Source organism: Astyanax mexicanus, chromosome 12, assembly GCF_023375975.1.
Source record: "Astyanax mexicanus isolate ESR-SI-001 chromosome 12, AstMex3_surface, whole genome shotgun sequence".
Taxonomy (NCBI): Eukaryota; Metazoa; Chordata; class Actinopteri; order Characiformes; family Acestrorhamphidae; genus Astyanax; species Astyanax mexicanus.
Window position 1 is genome coordinate 41,542,244 of NC_064419.1, and position 19,620 is coordinate 41,561,863.

Consider the following 19,620-nt stretch of genomic DNA (forward strand, 5'->3'; position numbering starts at 1 on the left):
GCATAGCAATATACTTTAAATTAGACGTTGTATTTTTTCCCAGTAGCAATAATGTGTAAATATATGAATCGATATGCAAACTAGTATATTTACAATATACTTCAAGAGTATTAAAAAAATATGTTTAAAAAACACACTTAAGTACATAAGTTCGCAGAAGTTATACGAAAAAAGCACTCAAAAGCAAAACCGAATGCTTTAATGTGTTTTTTAAATAAAGCTTAATGACATTTTAGCCATATACTTATGTTGTCATAAGTTGTTCCAAAATAGTCCATTTAGTATGTATTTAAGTACATACTTTAATATTAAAAAGTATGTACTTTTAAAAATATATACTTAAATGATTTTTTTCTTTTATAAAAAGTAATTATCTTTTAAAGCCTTTAAATCTTAAACTACACAGTATTTTAAATGGAGAATTTACATTGACAGGAAAATAGAGCCTACAATTAAGCTTAATAATCTAAATGTATTAGTATTTATTGTGTATTGTATTATATATTGGGCATTAATGTAGTTTTGTAGTTAAAAGGAATAGTAAACTAGCTCTTAAACCACTGCAGTAACAGGAACTACTCCCTGCATACAGTAGGGGGCGATATATATATTAATATGTAAAATGCTCAGACAGCAATTAAAGCAAAAAGAATAAAGCAAAACTATTTATCTCAGAAGTGCACTTAATTTGTCAGTAAAACAACATTTGAGCCCTTCCAATGATAATAAAAAAACACACATATCGACCTTTTCTTCCATTATTAAATAAAACATATTTTTAATTCAATTAAATGTTTAATTATACACATTTATTCATTGACAAAGGCACTTAAATACTAAAAATACTAGACTAACTTACAATAGTAACGAAAATACTAATTTCTTCCAAAAGGGAGAACCGAATGATTTATAGTTATTGGTTGGAATGGCTCATTTAATATTAAAACACTTAAATAAATTAATTTAAAAAAAAAAAACAATATTTATTGGTCAGTAGATTGACTGATATGTTGGTTAGAGTAACACAGGTCTGGTTCTACCAGCAGCTCGTCTGCTGTAGATAAGTTAAGTGCTGGATGATTACTGTAAATACTGGGTTCTTCTCCAGAAGAGCATGGGAATTGGTTAAGTCAACACATTCACACAAACACCAAACCAAACCACACTGTGCTGCTTATTACTGTTAATTATATTGTTAGTGTTTATGTGAACAAATAAAGGCTCACTGTCCGGATGAGTGGCTTCATATATCTTTTGTACTGTATCATATTTTATCCTCCAACAGGCCTACAATATGAAAAGTAATACAATTAAATATTAATCGAATTTAATATCAACATTTACAGCACTGGAAAAGAAATATACACTTAAAGTCCACTTAAAAATAATGAGTTTCTTTAATTTTAGCTAATTGAAAACCTCTGGAATATAATTAAGAGGAAGATGGATGATCACAAGCCATCAAACCAAACTGAACTGCTTGATTTTTGCACCAGGAGTAAAGGCATAAAGTTATTCAAAAGCAGTGTGAAAGACTGGTGGAGGAGAACATGATGCCAAAATGCATGAAAACTGTGGTTATTCCAACAAATGTTGATTTTTGAACTCTTAAAACTTCATGAATATAAACTTGTTTTTCTTTGCATTATTTGAGGTCTGAAAGCTCTGCATCTTTTTTTGTTATTTCAGCCATTTCTCATTTTCTGCAAATAAATGCTCTAAATGACAATATTTCTATGTGGAATTTGTGAGACATGTTGTCTGTAGTTTATAGAATAAAACAACAATGTTAATTTTACTCAAACATAAACCTATAAATAGCAAAATCAGAGAAACTGTTTCAGAAACTGAAGTGGTCTCTTTATTTATTTCCAAATGCATTTAGCCACTCTAAGATGCACCCACAGCCTGTCCTGTCCCTGTAGAGAAGCACTGCCAATAGAGCAGATGGTGGCCAATCCAGTACTTGTGGGATGAGATGGGGTGATCTTTCAACATGCTGATCTCACTAACTATGTTGATGCTGGATACAATCAAATTCTCACAGCAATGCTCTAAAAGATATAGTGGATATAGTTTTATTATACTTTATTATAGTATTATTATATTTTTTGTTTTATCAAATAAAATATATACTGTCTTAATATACACTGCCTGGCCAAAAAAAAAGTCTCCACCTGGATTTAACTATAAGTAAATGATGTGGGGTTGGTTGATGCTGCAGTTGGTCTGCAGGTTTAGGTTCAGTAACAGTATGTGCTGAAAGAATGAGGTCAGCTGACCTCAATACCTGAATGTACTGAATATAGACCAGGTTATTCCACCAATGCATATTTTCTTCCCTGATGAATACGGGCATATTCCAAGATGAACAATGCCAGGATTAATGGGGCTGGAATTGTGAAAGAGTTCAGGGTTCAGGGAGCATGGGATCATCATTTTCACACATGGATTGAGAGAGTTCACCACAGAGTCCAGATCTTAACCTCATTGAGAATCTTTGGGATGTGCTGGATGGAGAAGAGCTGCTTTGTGCAGTGGTCAGACTCTACCATCATCAATGCTGCTGCAAGATCTTGGTGAAAAATTAATCCAGCAACACTGGATTGAAATAAATCTTGTAACATTGAAGAAGCTTATCGAAACAATGCCACAGTGAACGTGTGCAGCAATTAAAAATAAAGGCGCTCCAATTAAACATTAATATTAGAGTGTGTGACCGTTTTTTTGGGCCAGACAGTGTATCTACTCAATCATTATTTTACCTAACCAACAACTATGGTGCCAAATGCTTAATAAATAAGCTGTATTGATTTGTAGTATAAGTGCAGCAGATACCTGTAGTAGTTTGGTTTAAAGGGTCCGTTCTTATTGAGCCCCATGTACTTGGCCTGCTCATCTGACAGTTCCGTGAGGTGAGCATCAAAGTTAGGCAGATGCAGACTGGCCACATATTCATCTGAAACACACACATACAGAAAAATCCACACATTACAATTTAATATTTTTCTATAATCAGTTTTTACTGTTATAGAACTTTTTTATCTGAAGTTTTTTGTGCCAATCCAAGCATGTTAATTTTAATTAATTTACCCATCTTCTTGGGCAGCAGATACACGTCCTGCCTGTAGCGTCCCTCAGGAGCGTTATACAGCTCTATAAGGGCCAGGGCCTAAAAACCACACACAAAAATGAACAGATCAAACACTTTATACAGCAGATCATCAGGATGGTATAGCCCCACCAATACCCCACTAATAACCCACCAATTTTTCTCCAATGAGCTCTATGAAAATCAAATGCCTAAATTATCACAAGCAGAAAAATAAGAGACCATTTAAAAATTATGAGTTTCTTTAAATTTTACCAAATTGAAAACCTCTGGAATATAATCAAGAGGAAGATGGATGATCACAAGTCATCAAACCAAGCTGAACTGCTTGAATTTTTGCACCAGGAGTAATTAGCATAAAGTTATCCAAATGCAGTGTGTAAGACTGGTGGAGGAGAACATGATGCCAAGATGCATGAAAATTGTCATTAAAACCAGGGTTATTAGTTATTATTGGAAAAATATACAAAATGAAATAAACAAATGCTTAAATATAGAACTGCCATTAGAACCAACATGCTTTATTTTAAGAATTATTCCAGAGGAAGTAAGAGATAAAAACCAGATATTAATAGCAAGAATTCTTTTTTTGATTGCTAAGAAAATGATTACAATCTTCTGGCTAAAGCCACAGCCCCCCTCAATACAACAATGGAGGGAAAGGGTTAAGGATTTGTATTTAATGGAAGAAATAACTGCAAACCTACAACTAAAAACTGAATTTTTTTTGACAAAATGGTGTGCAGTTTTTTTTTTTTTCATTTTTTCTGTTAGCATACACATCCTGTGTTTTTTTTTTGTTTTGTTTTGTAATCCATGGACTGTTGAGTAAGACATTATACCTATATTATACCAGTATTATTTTGTAAGCATACGTTTTGTACTACTGCACTTGAAAGAAAATAAATAAATAAATAAAGTAAAAAAAACAAACAAACAAAAAAACAGGGTTATTCCACCAAATATTGATTTCTGAACTCTTAAAACTTTATTAATATGAATTTGTTTTCTTTGCATTATTTGAGGTCTGAAAGCTCTGCTATTTTGTTTTTTTATTTCAGACACTATACACTTTATTATACTGTATCGGTACTGCACTGTCCTGTCACTGTCTTTAAATTGTCTTGTCCTTTGTATTTATTGTATTTATTGTTATTTAGTGTTATCATTTTATAATTTTATGTTGCACTGTCGTCACTCCTGCACTTTATGTTATCTATTGCTTGTTGTTCTATGTTGCACCATGGTACCTGTACTCAGATGTAATGACAATAAAAGCCTCTTGACTCTTTTGACTTGATTTGACATTTCTCATTTTCTGCAAATAAATGCTCTAAATGACAATATTTTTATTTGGAATTTGGGAGAAATGTTGTCCGTAGTTTATAGAATAAAACAACAACTTTAGTATCATTATTTTTATTATTACCTTTAAATAATTATTATCATTACTTTATTTTCCAGCACTACTATGACTATATCCAAACACCTGAGCATAACAATAAGTAGTTCTGACCAGAAGAGGAAGTTGTGCTGGCTTTCTGTGAAGTGGCTTTGTGATTTCATGTGTAAAAAGTGCTATACAAATAAATTAGATCAGATTAGATTGAGCATGTACTTCCTTGGATTCGTATAATACGAGCCAAGCCCATTTTCTATTTAACATTATTAGATTAACACATTTTGAGGAGACCACTATTGGTATAATCTGATCACTGTGTTTTCCCACCAACATTAACGTTAAACGCTCCGCATGAAAATTTCATACCTACAGCAAATTTCCAATAAATTTAAGACAAGTTAAGACTTTAATTACTAGGATTTTAATTTAAGATTTTTTAAGGACCCTGATCATCTCTGCCAAAATAGCTTAAAATTAAAATCACATAAAGAGCACCTGTGTTGTGGCTGTGATGGAAAGCACAAACGAGGGCACTGTGGAGCAGCTCAGATTCAGAAGCCGTCCCTGCAAAAATAATAATAATAAAAAAATAAAAACACACACAGAACATGACCATTACATATTACACTCCATTACAATAATTATTTGTGCATGTCTGAAAGAATTAAGGGGAAACGAGGAAGCACCTCAGCCAGCAGGATGACTCTCTTCCCATCAGGCCAGATGATGTGGTCCACCTGAGAGCGTACCCTCTCCCAGGTCAGCTCGGGGGTCCGCAGACTCGCCTACACACAGATAACATCAGTGAAACTTATGGACACACACACACACACACACACATACAGCTCTAGAAAAATAAGAAACCAATTAAAAATTATGAGTTTTTTTAATTTTACCAAATTGAAATCCTCTGGGATATAATCAAGAGGAAGATGGATGATCACAAGCCATCAAACCAAGCTGAACTGCTTGAATTTTTGCACCAGGAGAGGACTAAAGTTATCCAAAAGCAGTGTGTAAGACTGGTGGAGGAGAACATGCCAAGATGCATGAAAACTGTGATTAAAAACCAGGATTATTCCACCAAATATTGATGATATTTATGAAAATGAACTTTATTTAAGTTCTTAAAGCTCTGCATCTATTTTTCTTATTTCAGTCATTTCTCATTTTCTGCAAATAAATGCTCTAAATGACAATATTTTTATTTGCATGGAATAAAACAACAATGTTCATTTTACTCAAACATAAACCTATAAATAGCAAAATCAGACAAACTGATTCAGAAACTGAAGTGGTCTCTTATTTTTTTCCAGAGCTGTATATGCTAACTTACAAAACTTTAACAAAAATACTGTACCTGTACACACTCATAAACACACACCCACACATATTCTCGTATTTTCTCCATCATAACGCGCACTCTTGAGTCGAGAAGCAGGCAGATAAGAGGCTTTCAGGCTGTTTAAGTAAAAGCCCTTTAGTACTGCATTCTCACAGACATGCTTAACTCTTAATGCATGTTTCTCCACTTTCACACACACACACACACACACACACACACTACCGGTACATACAGCAGCTCAGAGTCACACACAGCCTTACTTTAGCTCTACAGCAATCAGACACACACTAACTTCAGACTTCAGGCTACACGAACAATAGAGCCAGCCGCCCTGATCCTGCAGACATCATGCTGATCATTAGGATTTTTTAATTAAATAATGTGTTTGAGAGGGAGATCTTTTTTTTTTTTTTTGGCTGCATTCATTGTCCACTCATAACACTGTGACGCAAGTACATGTACAGGCCCGTGATAAGTGATTAGAGTTAATGTCACTAGCTAAAGGTCACAGCAAGTTCAGCAGCTCTGGAGAGATAAACTCTGTGTCTGTGTCTACTAGACGTCAATTAGTGTTCTGACACTTGGATTCTGACAATAAATCAAAATTTATTTAAATCTTTGATTTTCTATCTTAAAATTTTAATACAAATAAAGCTCTGGAAAAAATAAGAGACCATCTAAAAATGATGAGTTTCTTTGATTTTACCAAATTGAAAAACCTCTGAATTATAATCAAGAGGAAGATGGATGACCACAATCCATCAAACCAAGCTAAACTACTTAAGCAGGAGTGGCATAAAGTTATCCAAAAGCAGTGTGTAAGACTGGTGGAGGAGAACATGCCAAGATGCATGAAAACTGTGATTAAAAACCAGGGTTATTCCACCAAATATTGATTTCTTAACTCTTATAACTTTATGAATATGAACTTGTTTTCTTTGTATTATTTGAGGTCTGAAAGTTCTGCATCTTTTTTGTTAATTTCAGCCATTTCTTATTTCCTGAAAATAAATGCACTAAATTACAATATTTCTATTTGAAATTAGGGAGAAATGTTGTCCTAGCTCATACAATAAAACAACAATGTTTCATTTTGCAAAATCAAAGAAACTGATTTAGAAACTGCACTTTTTCTCCAGAGCTGTACATTTAAAACTGTCATGCAGAATCAATTTTGAATCAACATGAAATTAACCTGCACAAATAAATCAATTTCTGACATCAGAAAATAAAGGCTGTTTCAATGAATTAGAGATACATCGATTTTCTGGGTTTCCAAAACTCACCACATCAATCTCAGTGTTAGAGTGGCCCATATTGCACACGATACAGCCGTTCTTCATACGATCCAGCTGCTCTCGGGTCACCACGTTTTTGTTCCCTGTGGAGAATTAATGGCTGTTACTGAATCACTGAGTTACTGAATCATTCAACTACATATTAATAGATCATTTGCTGATAAAAATTACAAAGGTATGTTTAAAGAATAGCATTCATCTATTTTATTGCAAACTGGCATTGTAAGAACATTGTGTTTAATATATATTTATTTATCTTTTTAAATATTTATAATAATAAAAGAAACAACTAAGGTTTCATTAACAGAAAAGGCTAGTCCCAATCAGATCCAGTGAACCAGTGGCATTTTTAATATAAGTGTTTATTTATTTTATTGTTGATGATTATGGCTTACAGTCAATAAAAACTCAAAAGTCAGTGTCTTATAAAAAAAAATATTATATAAGACCAATTGGTACTTTTGGCAGTGTGGGCAGTGTGCCAAGTCCTGCTGGAAAATGAAATCTGCATCTCCATAAAAGTTGTCAGCAGAGGGAAACATGAAGTGCTGTAAGATTTTAGACTTGATAATAAAACAGTGGATCAACACCAGCAGATGACATGTCTCTCCAAACCATCACTGATTGTAGAAACTTAACACTAGACCTCAAGCAGTTTGGACTGTGTGTCTCTCCACTCTTCCTCCAGACTCTGCTCCCTTGATTTACAAATGAAATGTCAAAATTACTGATGATCAGTGATGGTTTGGAGAGACATGTGCAACATCTGCTGGTGTTGATCCACTGTGTTTTATTATCAAGTCTAAAGTCAGTACAGTTTTCCCACAAAATCTTACAGCACTTCATGCTTCCCTCTGCTACTGACAACTTTTATGGAGATGCGGATTTCATTTTCCAGCAGGACTTGGCACACTGCCCACACTGCCAAAAGTACCAATTGGTCTTATAGAATATTTTAATTGTCTGAGACACTGATTTTTGGAGTTTTCATTGGCTGCAAACCATAATCATTAAGAATAATATAAATAAGCACTTAAAATAGATCACTCTGTGTGTAATACATCTATATAATATATGAGTTTCACATTTTTAACTGAATTAAGGGAAATAAGGGAGAAATAAAACTGAGAGATGATGAATAGTCAGGTGTTTATGAGTGTTAATCACCAGCCCATCTTACACAAGTTGTGAGACTTTAATATTTATAGAAACTCAAGTAAGAGTTCTGATTAGCAACTACATATTCAGATCAGACTGATTGGGACATCCCTAGTAAAAGCTAGGTATTTTTACTTGCTGTGTTTGTAAGTGGTTTGTAAGCTACATACACTAAGGGCTTCCTCAGACTGGTAAAGGGCACCAAAATCCTTTCCCAGTACACGACTCAGTCACCCTCTCTGACTCACACACTTCATGACACACTGTGATTCAAACCACATCAAGTGCAAACACTGCTTTCCCCCGGCAGCTCAAACACGCGCTGCGCTCAGCAGGCGCTGCTAAGAGGCTGGAAACAAGGGCATCAGGTGCTGTGTTTGAGCTCTGATTAGAGCTGGAAGTCACAAGGGAGAAGCTGTGGTGGTGCAACATGGAAAAAGTACAAGCTGTGAACATCTGGAGGCGGCTACCTGTGCAGGTTATCACCATGTCCATTTGACGGATCACTTCGTTCAGCTTCACCACTTTGAAGCCGTCCATGCTGTAGAGAGAAAAAAAAAACAGAACATCAGGTTTTAGAAGATCTTAACAGATTCCAAACAGTTTAAAACAGTTATAAACTATTTTTTTACTTTGTGTTGCTTTGAACAGTGTGTTTAAGTGTGAAGAATATGATATAGACTTATTTTGTAGCTGGTGATACACTGATTATCAAACAAAAAATTGCACATAGTAGAAGGAAGTGTCAGATTGCAGTGCTATTCATAAGGAAGGTAAAAGTTACCAGGAACAATAAATGATTAAAATCATTTGGGCAATATGGGCAGTATTTATTAAGCTCCACATAGAGAAAAGCATGTATCTGTCACTATAATTACATTATTGACTTATCGTACAATAAATGTCTGTTACCTCAATAATACTTCAGTTTCTAAAGCAGTTTCTCTGATTTTGCTATTTATAGGTTTATGTTTGAGTAAAATGAACATTTTTGTTTTATTCTATAAACTACAAACACCATTTCTCCCAAATTCCAAGTAAAAATATTGCTATTTAGAGCGTTTATTTGCAGAAAATGAGAAATGGTTGAAATAACAAAAAAGATGCAGAACGTTCAGACCTTAAATAAGGCAAAGAAAACAATTTTTTTTTTAATAGTTTAAAAGTTTTAAGAGTTCAGAAATAAATATTTGGTGGAATAACCCTGGTTTTTAATCACAGTTTTCATGCATCTTGACATTTATGCATCTCCTCCACCAGTTTTACACACTGCTTTTGGATAACTTTATGCCTTTACTCCTGGTGCAAAAATTCAAGCAGTTCAGCTTGGTTTGATGGTTTGTGATCATGCATCTTCCTCTTGATTATATTCTAGAGGTATTCAATTTGGTAAAAATCACCAAAGAAGAAACTCATTATTCTTAAGTGGTCTCTTTTTTATTATTTTTTTCCGGAGCTGTACATAACAGTGAGAAGTATTTTAGCCAGTCACATGATGACCAATGAATGCTTTAATAACTTAAGACTCCATATACACAGTGTGAATTGCAGTAGGTGAATAAAAAAAAAATATATTTAATTAATCTATTATTAGTTAAAATGTTGTCTTTAAAAGGGTATAATTGCTTTGTTATGTTATTAAATTATCATTATGTCAGTATTAGTTAACCGTGTTAAATTATTTATTATTTATAATATAATTTATCGTAATCTTTTCTTAAAGAGATTTTTGTAATGCATAACCCAGAACCAGGACAAGAAGTACAAGAAAGTTGAATTGATTTGAAATAGCACTGCAATATGAATCTTCCATTTTTCTCATCTAATTATTTTGGTGGTAACTGTAGAGTACAGGGCCAAAACTTTGGACACACCTTCTCTTTTTCAATGAGTTTTCTTTATTTTTACTGTTTACATTGTAGATTCTCACTGAAGCATCAAAACTATGAATGAACACATGTGGAGTTTTATGTACTTAACAAAAAATGAGCTGTCCTCCACAGTCACCGGACCTGAACCCAATCCAGATGGTTTGGGGTGAGCTGGAGCACAGAGTGAAGAAGGCAAAGGGGCAACAAGTGCTAATAAACACCTCTGGGAACTCCTTCCTTCAAGACTGTTGGAAAACAGTCACCATTTCAGGTGGCCACCTCTTGAAGGTCATTGAGAGAATGATGCCAAGAGTGTGCAAAGCAGTAATCAGAGCAAAGGGTGGCTATTTTGAAGAAACTAGGGTATCACTTTAAAATAAGACTACCTTTATAAAGGGTTTATAAATGGTTTACAATTAGTTTATTAATGGTTACTAATTAGGTTGTAAAAGCCTTTAAAATCATTAAATCAGTTATAACACATATGTAGAAAGGGCAAGAATGACCTGTTGTTTGCCAAATATTGAACCCACAGCTATCTATATTGTTGCCCTTTCTACGTATGTGTTATAACTGATTATTAATGATTTTAAGGCATTTACAACCTAATTAGTAACCATTAATATACTCATTGTAAACTATTTATAGACCCTTTATAAAGGTAGTCTTATTTTAAAGTGGTACCGAAACTAGAATATAAAACGTGTTTTCAGTTATTTCACCTTTTTTTGTTAAGTACATAAAAATCCACGTGTTCATTCATAGTTTTGATGCCATCAGTGAGAATCTACAATGTAAATAGTCATAAAAATAAAGAAAACACATTGAAAAAGAGAAGGTGTGTCCAAACTTTTGGCCTGTACTGTATATCTCAAAAACATATTGTTCAGCTCTATAGCATAGTAATGATTATGATCACATGGTTTGGCCTTATATGTAGATAATACTGAATGAGTGTGTGTGTGTGTGTGTGTGTTTGTGTGTGTGTTTCTTACCAGGCCTGCAGGGCACAGATGGGGTCAATCTCTGTCACACACACGATGGCTCCCAGAGCTTTCAGAGCAGAGCAGCAGCCCTTGCCAACCTACATAACAGCAGATATCCACACAGGCCCACATTCAACACTGAGAGCAACTGGGACAAACACACATCTCCAGCTCTTAATAACCAAACTGATATTTCTAAAACAGTACATTTCTGCATTACAGCTTAATCTCACCTCCCCGTACCCACAGACCACCACCTGCTTCCCCCCGAACATCACGTCTGTGGTTCTTTTAAGCCTAAAAGAGAAGCAGAAACAGATCCTGGTGACATGCTGTAGCAGGAGAGCTTCATCTGTGTGAAATCATGGCAGGAAGAGAAGAGACGACACGCCAGGCTAAAAATAGCCTCAGAGCATCAGCGGGCCTCACCCGTCCAGAATGGACTCCCTGCAGCAGTAGAGGTTATCGAACTTCTGCTTGGTGACAGAGTCGTTGACGTTCATGGCAGGAACGCAGAGCTTTCCGGCTTTGGACAGCTGGTAGAGTCTGACAGCGGGAGAGACACATTTCAGAACAAAACGTGATGAAAAATATATATATATTATTTACCCTGTGCTATATAGCCTTAGCATCAGCATTAATAGGGTCAAGCACAGTTCCTATATAGGCCGGTTAATATAATGCATGATAAAAAATTCTAAATTGATTTAACATACAATATTTGGAGTAGAGCTGCACGATATATCGTTATATAAGTATCATCATCGTGATCTGCACATACACAACAGTCACATCGCAGGATGTGTGATGTCACTTAAGGCAATTAAATCAAACACGTCATGTAGCAATATTTTGATTCTTGACACAAGAAGTAGATACACAGCGCTGTCTCTGTGTCTGTGTGAGTGACAGGCTGCTGCTGCCTGGATGGGTAGTGCGAGGTGGGGGGCAGGAGTAAACACGAGGTAACCACATGGCATCCATCCACATGGTTGGGCACATGCTTGTAATAAACCCATGTGTCGAAAGCTGTGCTCCTCAGTCCAGCACAGTTTTGCAGCACAGATATTTCCAGTTACAGCAGCATTCACATTTTAATCCCAGAAAAATGCTCTTATTTACCTTTTAAAAAGCCATCAACATTCTAAACTCACCTATGAACACCAGTGACGCTCTCCTCCACAATTCCTTGAACTTTCTTAAACACACTGGGGTACTTTTTATACACCCAGTGAGTCAGATCACCACCATCGTCCAAGATCTGCCAGAAAGACAACCAAAAAATACAATTATATATATATATATATATATATAAAATCACACACACACATATATGTATATATATATATATATATACACACACACATGTATTTGTGCAATAAAGTCTTTAAAGATAGTTTAGGAAAGGAAATGTAACCCTTTCAGAGCTGAATTTCAGTGATTGAAAACTATAAATAACAATAAAGCTGTTTTTTTTATATGTAATGCACACAGAGACTCTAATATTGTAATATAAAATCTCTTATATTCCTAATATTGAATCGAATTAACTAAAATAAGTAGCTGTTATTTTTTTATGTCTATTGGATTGAATTGCCTGTGCTTAACATTTTTGTTTTAGATTTGATATTGACCTTTTCGTTCGCAAGCCATCCCTAAACACTAAAACAAATACAAATGGTAAAAAAGAGTTCTAAATCACACACAATTAGTGATATTAGCTCTTTTAGTTTGCAGTGGGCAGGGCTATGCTATTGTTTCATTGGCTCATTTTTAGTCTATTCTGATTAACAACAACTTAATTAATGTTATGTGCAAAAAAACACTTGAAAAACTAAGAAAACACATAAGGTGCACTGTAATGGATGCAGAGTCTGAAAGCGTTAAGTTGTTTTTTTTTGAGGTACGAACCTTACATGGGACAGGAACTAGCATTGTGTTCCATGGAAGCTAAAGAATCCTTTAATGTGTAATTGATCATCGGTTGTGAAGATGTGCCAGGTTGTCTTGTCTGTTTACACTGTTAACAATTTTTAACCAGAAGCTGCCGGTGACGATCATTACCACCCACTGTGCTGTACATTATTCTATAATGTATAACCGATACACATAATTACACTGTGGATCAAGGGATAAATGCTTAAATGCTTGCACAACTTCAGTAATAGAATTGCCCTGCATTGCCTTGTCATGAGCATGCTGGCCTCACTCACAAGATAACACCTCACAACTTATACAATTGTGAACACTCCCAAGTCATTTCCAGAGGTAATATTTCAAAATTAATTTCCCAAAGTCCCATGACTTTTTGCATGTCAGTGTACCATGTTGGCCTGCCAGCCCTCGGTGTTGACGCAGCGATCGATGCACCACCAGAAGTCGTCCTCAGACTCTCCTTTCCACGCAAAAACCGCCACTCCTATTAAAACACACAGAGATGAAAGAGAGAGAGAGATTTACTCAACCAGAGAAAGTTGGCTCGACAACAAACAGCTGCTGACTCAGATTCATCTCATAAGAGCCTTATTTAAGAAGCACAAACATATTTCTTCATCCAGGTCTAAACCGTGCAAGACTGCATTACTCTGGCTACAACTTGCATTCCATAGATGCCTGGATGGATGTGTGTGTGTTTGGGGGGGGGGGGGTTGGGGGGGGCTCATTGTAGAAGACTTAAGGGGTTTATGGCAGCAATGCTAACCTCGGGTCAGTGAGTCGCACAGCAATGAGACGACAGTGTTCTACGTGTATTTAGTGCTTAGTATTATTGCTTTATTGCAGATTTTTTTTTTTTTTTTAAGTTTTAAGGTCAATGTAATAAATTGAGGATTTCTAATGAGAAATCTAATGAGAGCAGGGCCAATTGCGCTCTCTCAGGGCTCTGGCAGCCTATGGCAAGCTGCATGACCGGGATTCAAACCAGTGGTGTTGTTAGGTTTACCGATTTCTGCCAGGGCAGCAGCCACCTCATTCTGAGTGGAGTAGATGTTACAGGCCGTCCAGCGACACTGAGCACCCAGAGCCACCAGCGTCTCAATCAGGACCTGAATATCAACACAGCACAGGAAAAATATGTACAATCAATAAAAAAATAGATCATACTGTCTGCAATCAAATAACATAAAAAAAACGTTTTTATTTATATACAGAGCCAACACTTTCAGATTTGGGGTTTTAAAACATTTCTTTAAAAAAAGAGCAGCATAAAATATTATAAAACAAACCTTTAATATGTATATAAGTGATTTTAGCAGACGTTAAATTGCTTTAACCCTCATGTTGTGTTCATTTGTCAGGAACAGCAATGGTGTTCCTTGGTCAATTTGAGCCGGTGCAAGTTTAATTATCCAATTAATATCCAAATTAATAATTAGATTAAAAAATTCTAACAAGCAGTGTGAATATTTTATTACTAACTCCTTTACTAATTATTCTATCAATATTTCGTGCAGTGGTGTTCTTAACCTCTAACAGGTAATGGTTCAATCAGGATAATTCACTCGTTTTTCAGAAAAAAAAAGAAGTAATTTGCAAACTTTTTTTAATGTTTTACTACTTTTGGAAGACCAACATATTAGACATAATAGCTTTACATAACATTAAAACATAACATTGCAGTTTTGTTTTAGATTTATTATTTAGGTTTATTGTGGGGGTTATATGTTGATTATACTAATTAAGGCAAGCAGAAGAAGTTTTATACTGAAAAAATACAAATACTTTTAACTATTTTTCCAAGATCTTCAAACTTTTATACGTGTCAATTTGACCCGTAACATAACAGGAGGGTCAATATATCACAAATGTGCAGGTCTAGTTTGAGAATAAAGTATTTATTAAAGGTATGAAAAAGCAAAAAGTGAGAGTTGCAAGAGCATCTGAGCAGTACGTACAGCAGTTTGAGCAGTGATGTGAGTGCAGCCCACCACTTTGGCCCCGGCGAGGGGCTTCTCACCCTGAGCTCGTTTCCTCAAAGAGATCAGAGCAGACATATCTGAGGAGGAATCAGAGAGAACAGCAGGTTAAACACTGAGGATAAAGCCGATTTATCAGACATCAGCAATAAAATGCCCTGAAAAAGCAAATTAATGGCATATCAGTTTCAATGGGTATCAGTAGAAGTTCTAAATCAGCAAAAAAATGGATAACAAGGGAAAAAAGGAAGAATTTGATACAGTCCTGTATCACATTTAGCCTGAAACTGCACACACACACACACATATACTCAGTGCAATGTGATGTTGTTAGATCTGTCTATCTACATATTAAACATTTCAATGTTTCTGTATTTTTAGCAAAAAATTCCCAGTATGGGTGTTTCTAAAAGAAGATTTTGCACATAAAACACAGCCTTAACTCTAATATTAAACTCTATGATGTTTAAAAATATTTTCATCCTATTTTGAACAGATACGCAGTAATAAAGACGTCAGAAGATGAAGGACTGCATCTGACCGGAGCTGCCACTATCAGCTGTTTACCAATCTTGGCAGCCCATTGTGGAACACTTTCCCTTCAGACATCTTTACAAGCAGCTATAAATAGAAGCAGAATAGACCTTTGTCAGCTTTTATAAAGCCATGAGCTATTTGCTGATATCAGGTGAGCTGAGGATCCTGTAGGTAATGAATGAATGGTCTATGTAATCGGATTAAATCACAACAGAATTCTGTTTTATTTTTCCTTTTCTGAAGATTTAGGGCACTATTTTATTGATCTATAGCGCACAGGTCAATTGAACAGCGTGCAGCTTGAATTAAGGGCATGTCGCTGGGTCTTTGGTATCGGGAGGGGGCGCAGAAAATCTACATTGCACGGCTGAAAACGTGCAATTCTCCTAATTATCATGAGTGTGTTTTGGGTGTAACATGACATAAATTACAAATCAGTGTGCCAGTTAACATTCACTTTTAGAGGCAGGTGAGCTCTGACTTTGGCACATTCGTATCTTAACAGTGTGGTGCTTTTGCACGTCTCAGCAGAGCATACTGACCTGCGCGCCCAAGCTTGATTTAAACGCACAACGCCCATGCAGCTCCTGCAGGGCTAAAACAGGATTAGGCGACTGACTGTTGACTGTTGTCAGGGTTTTAATCAGTCAGTGGCGCACCTGTGTTTTCCGCCACCGAGAAAGAAACACACCAGAAATTTACCTGAACACACCTCACTTCCAGACCACCACATCCATCAATGTCGATTTATTCCTAAACTTCGAAGCTATTTTAACGGTGCTGGTGCAGTGCATAAAAATAGTCAGTTTCACTCAAAATATAGGTGGGATCCACCAATAACAGATAACAGAAAGACAACAGATAAAGAGGTAAAGCAAGTGTTTCAGCCCTCAGTAGGAGGAGACTAGAGCATTTTAGATTAATTTATGCATGCAGGTTATCATTGACAGCACTAGTCCATATATATATATATATATATATATATATATATATATATATATATATATAATTAAACATCTACCAAATCCATCTCTATCATACAGTACTTCAGAGTACTCACAGATAATGATGGCATAATACAACTATTAGATAATACACCATTAAAGTAAAAGGTCATCATATCACAATAAATAATTAACTACATATAATGGCTAATAATAACACCCTGTAGTCATAATATCACACACAAACACTATCAACTAATAGTTGATGAATAAATGAATGCATAAATGAGTGTGCAGCTTTGTTTAAATGCTTAAAAACTTTATAAATGTATACTGATGTTGAATAACATGTAAAATGTGGATAAAATCAGGTCAGGTGCATACCAACTTGTGCCAGGAGCTTGTTGATGGCTGCCAAAGGCTCTTGGTTAAAGAGCAACTTGCTAATGGATATTTTACCAAATAATAGCTATACTATTACTGTTTTTCCAGTAAAGATGTACAGTGTGTATGTATATAGCTGTATGTTCTACACTAATTCTATTATAAATAGGCAATAATTTCATTACACTGTGTACCTGTACCCAGACGTAATGACAATAAAAGCCTCTTGACTTGACTTAAAACATATCTTAAAAAAAGCATTATAGCCTCATTGTGACATTATACTCATGACATTAATCCTTTCAGTCCCTGCATCCATTACAATGGACATCATGTATTTATAAAGGTTTTATTGCTCAACACTATTTAAGAGCTGTTTATAAACCAATGAAACAGTAACTTGGCCTCGTCCACCACACTGAAAAAACAGTGGGACTATTTTTACTAAATTAATGTGATTTAGAACACTTTCTAATATTTATAATTTTACTGTTTAGTACGGTGGCCGAGAAAGCCCAGCGCAGTGCAAATTGAAAAGCGCTGCAAAAGCACAAAACACATCCATCAAAATTACAACACAGGCGCAGCAAATAGAAAAACGCGCTGCAAATAGAAAAACGCGCTGCAAATAGAACCACAACACAACGGAAGTGAGTCACAACACAACGGAATTTTCCCGGGGGACCTTAAAAGATGCTGTACCAGCTGTATACAAAGGACAATAAGTGGCAAACAAGCTTCTGAAAAGTAAGTTATGTTTATTACCTGTGATTACCACGGTTGTGTGCATATTATTAAAAGTTCGGCTTCACAAAACGCCTTGTTTGCCACTTATTGTCCTTTGTACACATAGTGAAGTCCGAGACGTTACTGAAGACCCCCGGGAAAATTCCGTTGTGTTGTGACTCACTTCCGTTGTGTTGTGGTTCTATTTGCAGCGCGTTTTTCTATTTGCAGCGCGTTTTTCTTTTTGCAGCGCGTTTTTCTAGCTGCTGCGCCTGTGTTGTAATTTTGATGGATGTGTTTTGTGCTTTTGCAGCGCTTTTCAATTTGCACTGCGTTGGGCTTTCTCGTCCACCGTAGTTTAGGGATGGTTTATTTTTTAAGATAAAAAAAAACTGAACATTTTAGTCAATTCGATTCTTTTTGCTATACAGATTTTATAGTAAAATATTAGTCTTCTTTTCTGTGCATTACAGACTGAAAACAGCATTGTTACATTTTTTTCCATCACTTGAAATAATTCAGGTCTGTATACAACATATTTAAACTAAATGTTTTTTTTTTTTTGCTGAAAAATGAATCATCTACGACCTACATGTACTTTTCTGCATTAATGCTGCATCACAGTATTGTATTGACACAACCATATGCCATTACAGACCCTGGGTCTGCATGTTTTTTTTTTCTTTTTGGTTCAGATTACACTGCATCCATCTCCATTGCACTGCTGAAATTCCTCGGATCCAATTTTTTGGATGATATTATAGGATACAGTGGGAGAAATATAACAATCCCTTCGATCTTTGAGAAACCTTGATCCACTGACCATCTTTGCTCTCTTAAAGCTCAGTTAACTCATTGCTTACCCTAAACTGCTCCAGTCTAAACATTTTTTGGATTGTTTTCCAGGTCTGAAATGCAGGAATGGATGTACAGTATATTAATACATAAAATATAGTAAATATATTTAGTTCATGCTGTCTGCAATTAAATAAACATTCACTGCCAATTTTTCAGATGCCCCCAGTGGCTTCCACTGCAGTGAATGATGACTTAAAGAGGGAACTCCAACTAACCCACCCAGAAAGGGTAAGGTCAACTGGATGACTGTGGGAACTCTCAGATGGTATTTCTGTGTTGATCCTTAAAGAATCAGTTATTGCGAATTCCCTCTTCTTTGGCAACAGTGACATTTTTTTTTTCTGGCATTTAAAATGAGGTCACATTTCACTAGATAGCAACTGCAGCAGTGCACTTAAGGGTTAATGAACACTGAGATTAAATAAAACTCAAGAGAAGAAAATCTTTCCATTTCTCTCTCCCCAGAGAGAGAGAGAGAGAGAGAGAGAGAGAGCTCAGCTCCTCACCCTGCTCTGCTATCTCGATCTCCCGCCGGCCGAACTCCGCCTGCTTAATGTTCTTCACGCAGAAATCGCTGCTGCCTGTGGAGTTGACCTGAGTCTTCTCTCGAGGAGACGTCTCATCATCTGAGCTGTCGGTGTACGAAGCAGCTGTTGGAGCAAAAACGCAGAGACATAATATCAGGTTACAGCAAATAAATATATATACATTATGCCTTCACTGACTGTAGTGGTGAAAAGAGGGTAAGTGGCCAACTGTGCTCTCTCGGACTTCGGCTGCTGATGGTACAGCAGCATAATCCAGGATTAGAATCAATCATCAGATCATAATGGCTTAGCTAATATGATATTGTTTTTATTATCAGTATTTTTTCTTGAAAAAAGTGAACTGTCATTAGCACAACATGTTATTACCAATACACAACCCGTTTTGATGATAAATATACTTTATTTCTAAAGTTAAATGCATTATTTATTTCCTAAAACAAACAATCACTGTTTCATCAAATCAATTAAGTTTTAATTAAATGGCAATTTTCAATAAAAATGTCTACACTGTCGTGCTGCTTTTCGTGACAGGGTGGA

The 19,620-nt window shown here is 35.6% G+C and overlaps 1 protein-coding gene and 1 long non-coding RNA gene across 4 annotated transcripts in view; one reads left to right on the forward strand and one right to left on the reverse strand.

Moving 5' to 3' along the window:
- ahcyl1 (adenosylhomocysteinase-like 1) overlaps positions 1-19,620 on the reverse strand; it is a 58,316-nt gene that overhangs the window by 2,036 nt on the left and 36,660 nt on the right. For all 3 annotated transcript variants that reach the window (XM_022671047.2, XM_022671046.2, XM_049485946.1), the window contains exons 3-16: positions 19,042-19,185; positions 15,066-15,166; positions 14,114-14,216; positions 13,497-13,591; positions 12,327-12,433; positions 11,602-11,718; positions 11,406-11,469; positions 11,182-11,270; positions 8,786-8,856; positions 7,146-7,240; positions 5,201-5,299; positions 5,010-5,078; positions 3,094-3,172; positions 2,839-2,959 (exon numbers count right to left, since the gene is read on the reverse strand). In XM_022671047.2, coding sequence (XP_022526768.1) covers positions 2,839-2,959; positions 3,094-3,172; positions 5,010-5,078; positions 5,201-5,299; positions 7,146-7,240; positions 8,786-8,856; positions 11,182-11,270; positions 11,406-11,469; positions 11,602-11,718; positions 12,327-12,433; positions 13,497-13,591; positions 14,114-14,216; positions 15,066-15,166; positions 19,042-19,185 — 1,354 coding nt within the window. The remainder of the gene's footprint in view (positions 1-2,838; positions 2,960-3,093; positions 3,173-5,009; positions 5,079-5,200; positions 5,300-7,145; positions 7,241-8,785; positions 8,857-11,181; positions 11,271-11,405; positions 11,470-11,601; positions 11,719-12,326; positions 12,434-13,496; positions 13,592-14,113; positions 14,217-15,065; positions 15,167-19,041; positions 19,186-19,620) is intronic.
- LOC125806120 (uncharacterized) overlaps positions 2,167-19,620 on the forward strand; it is a 288,259-nt gene continuing 270,805 nt past the window's right edge. Inside the window, exon 1 of the long non-coding RNA XR_007441423.1 lies at positions 2,167-2,235. This is a non-coding gene — a long non-coding RNA (uncharacterized LOC125806120). The remainder of the gene's footprint in view (positions 2,236-19,620) is intronic.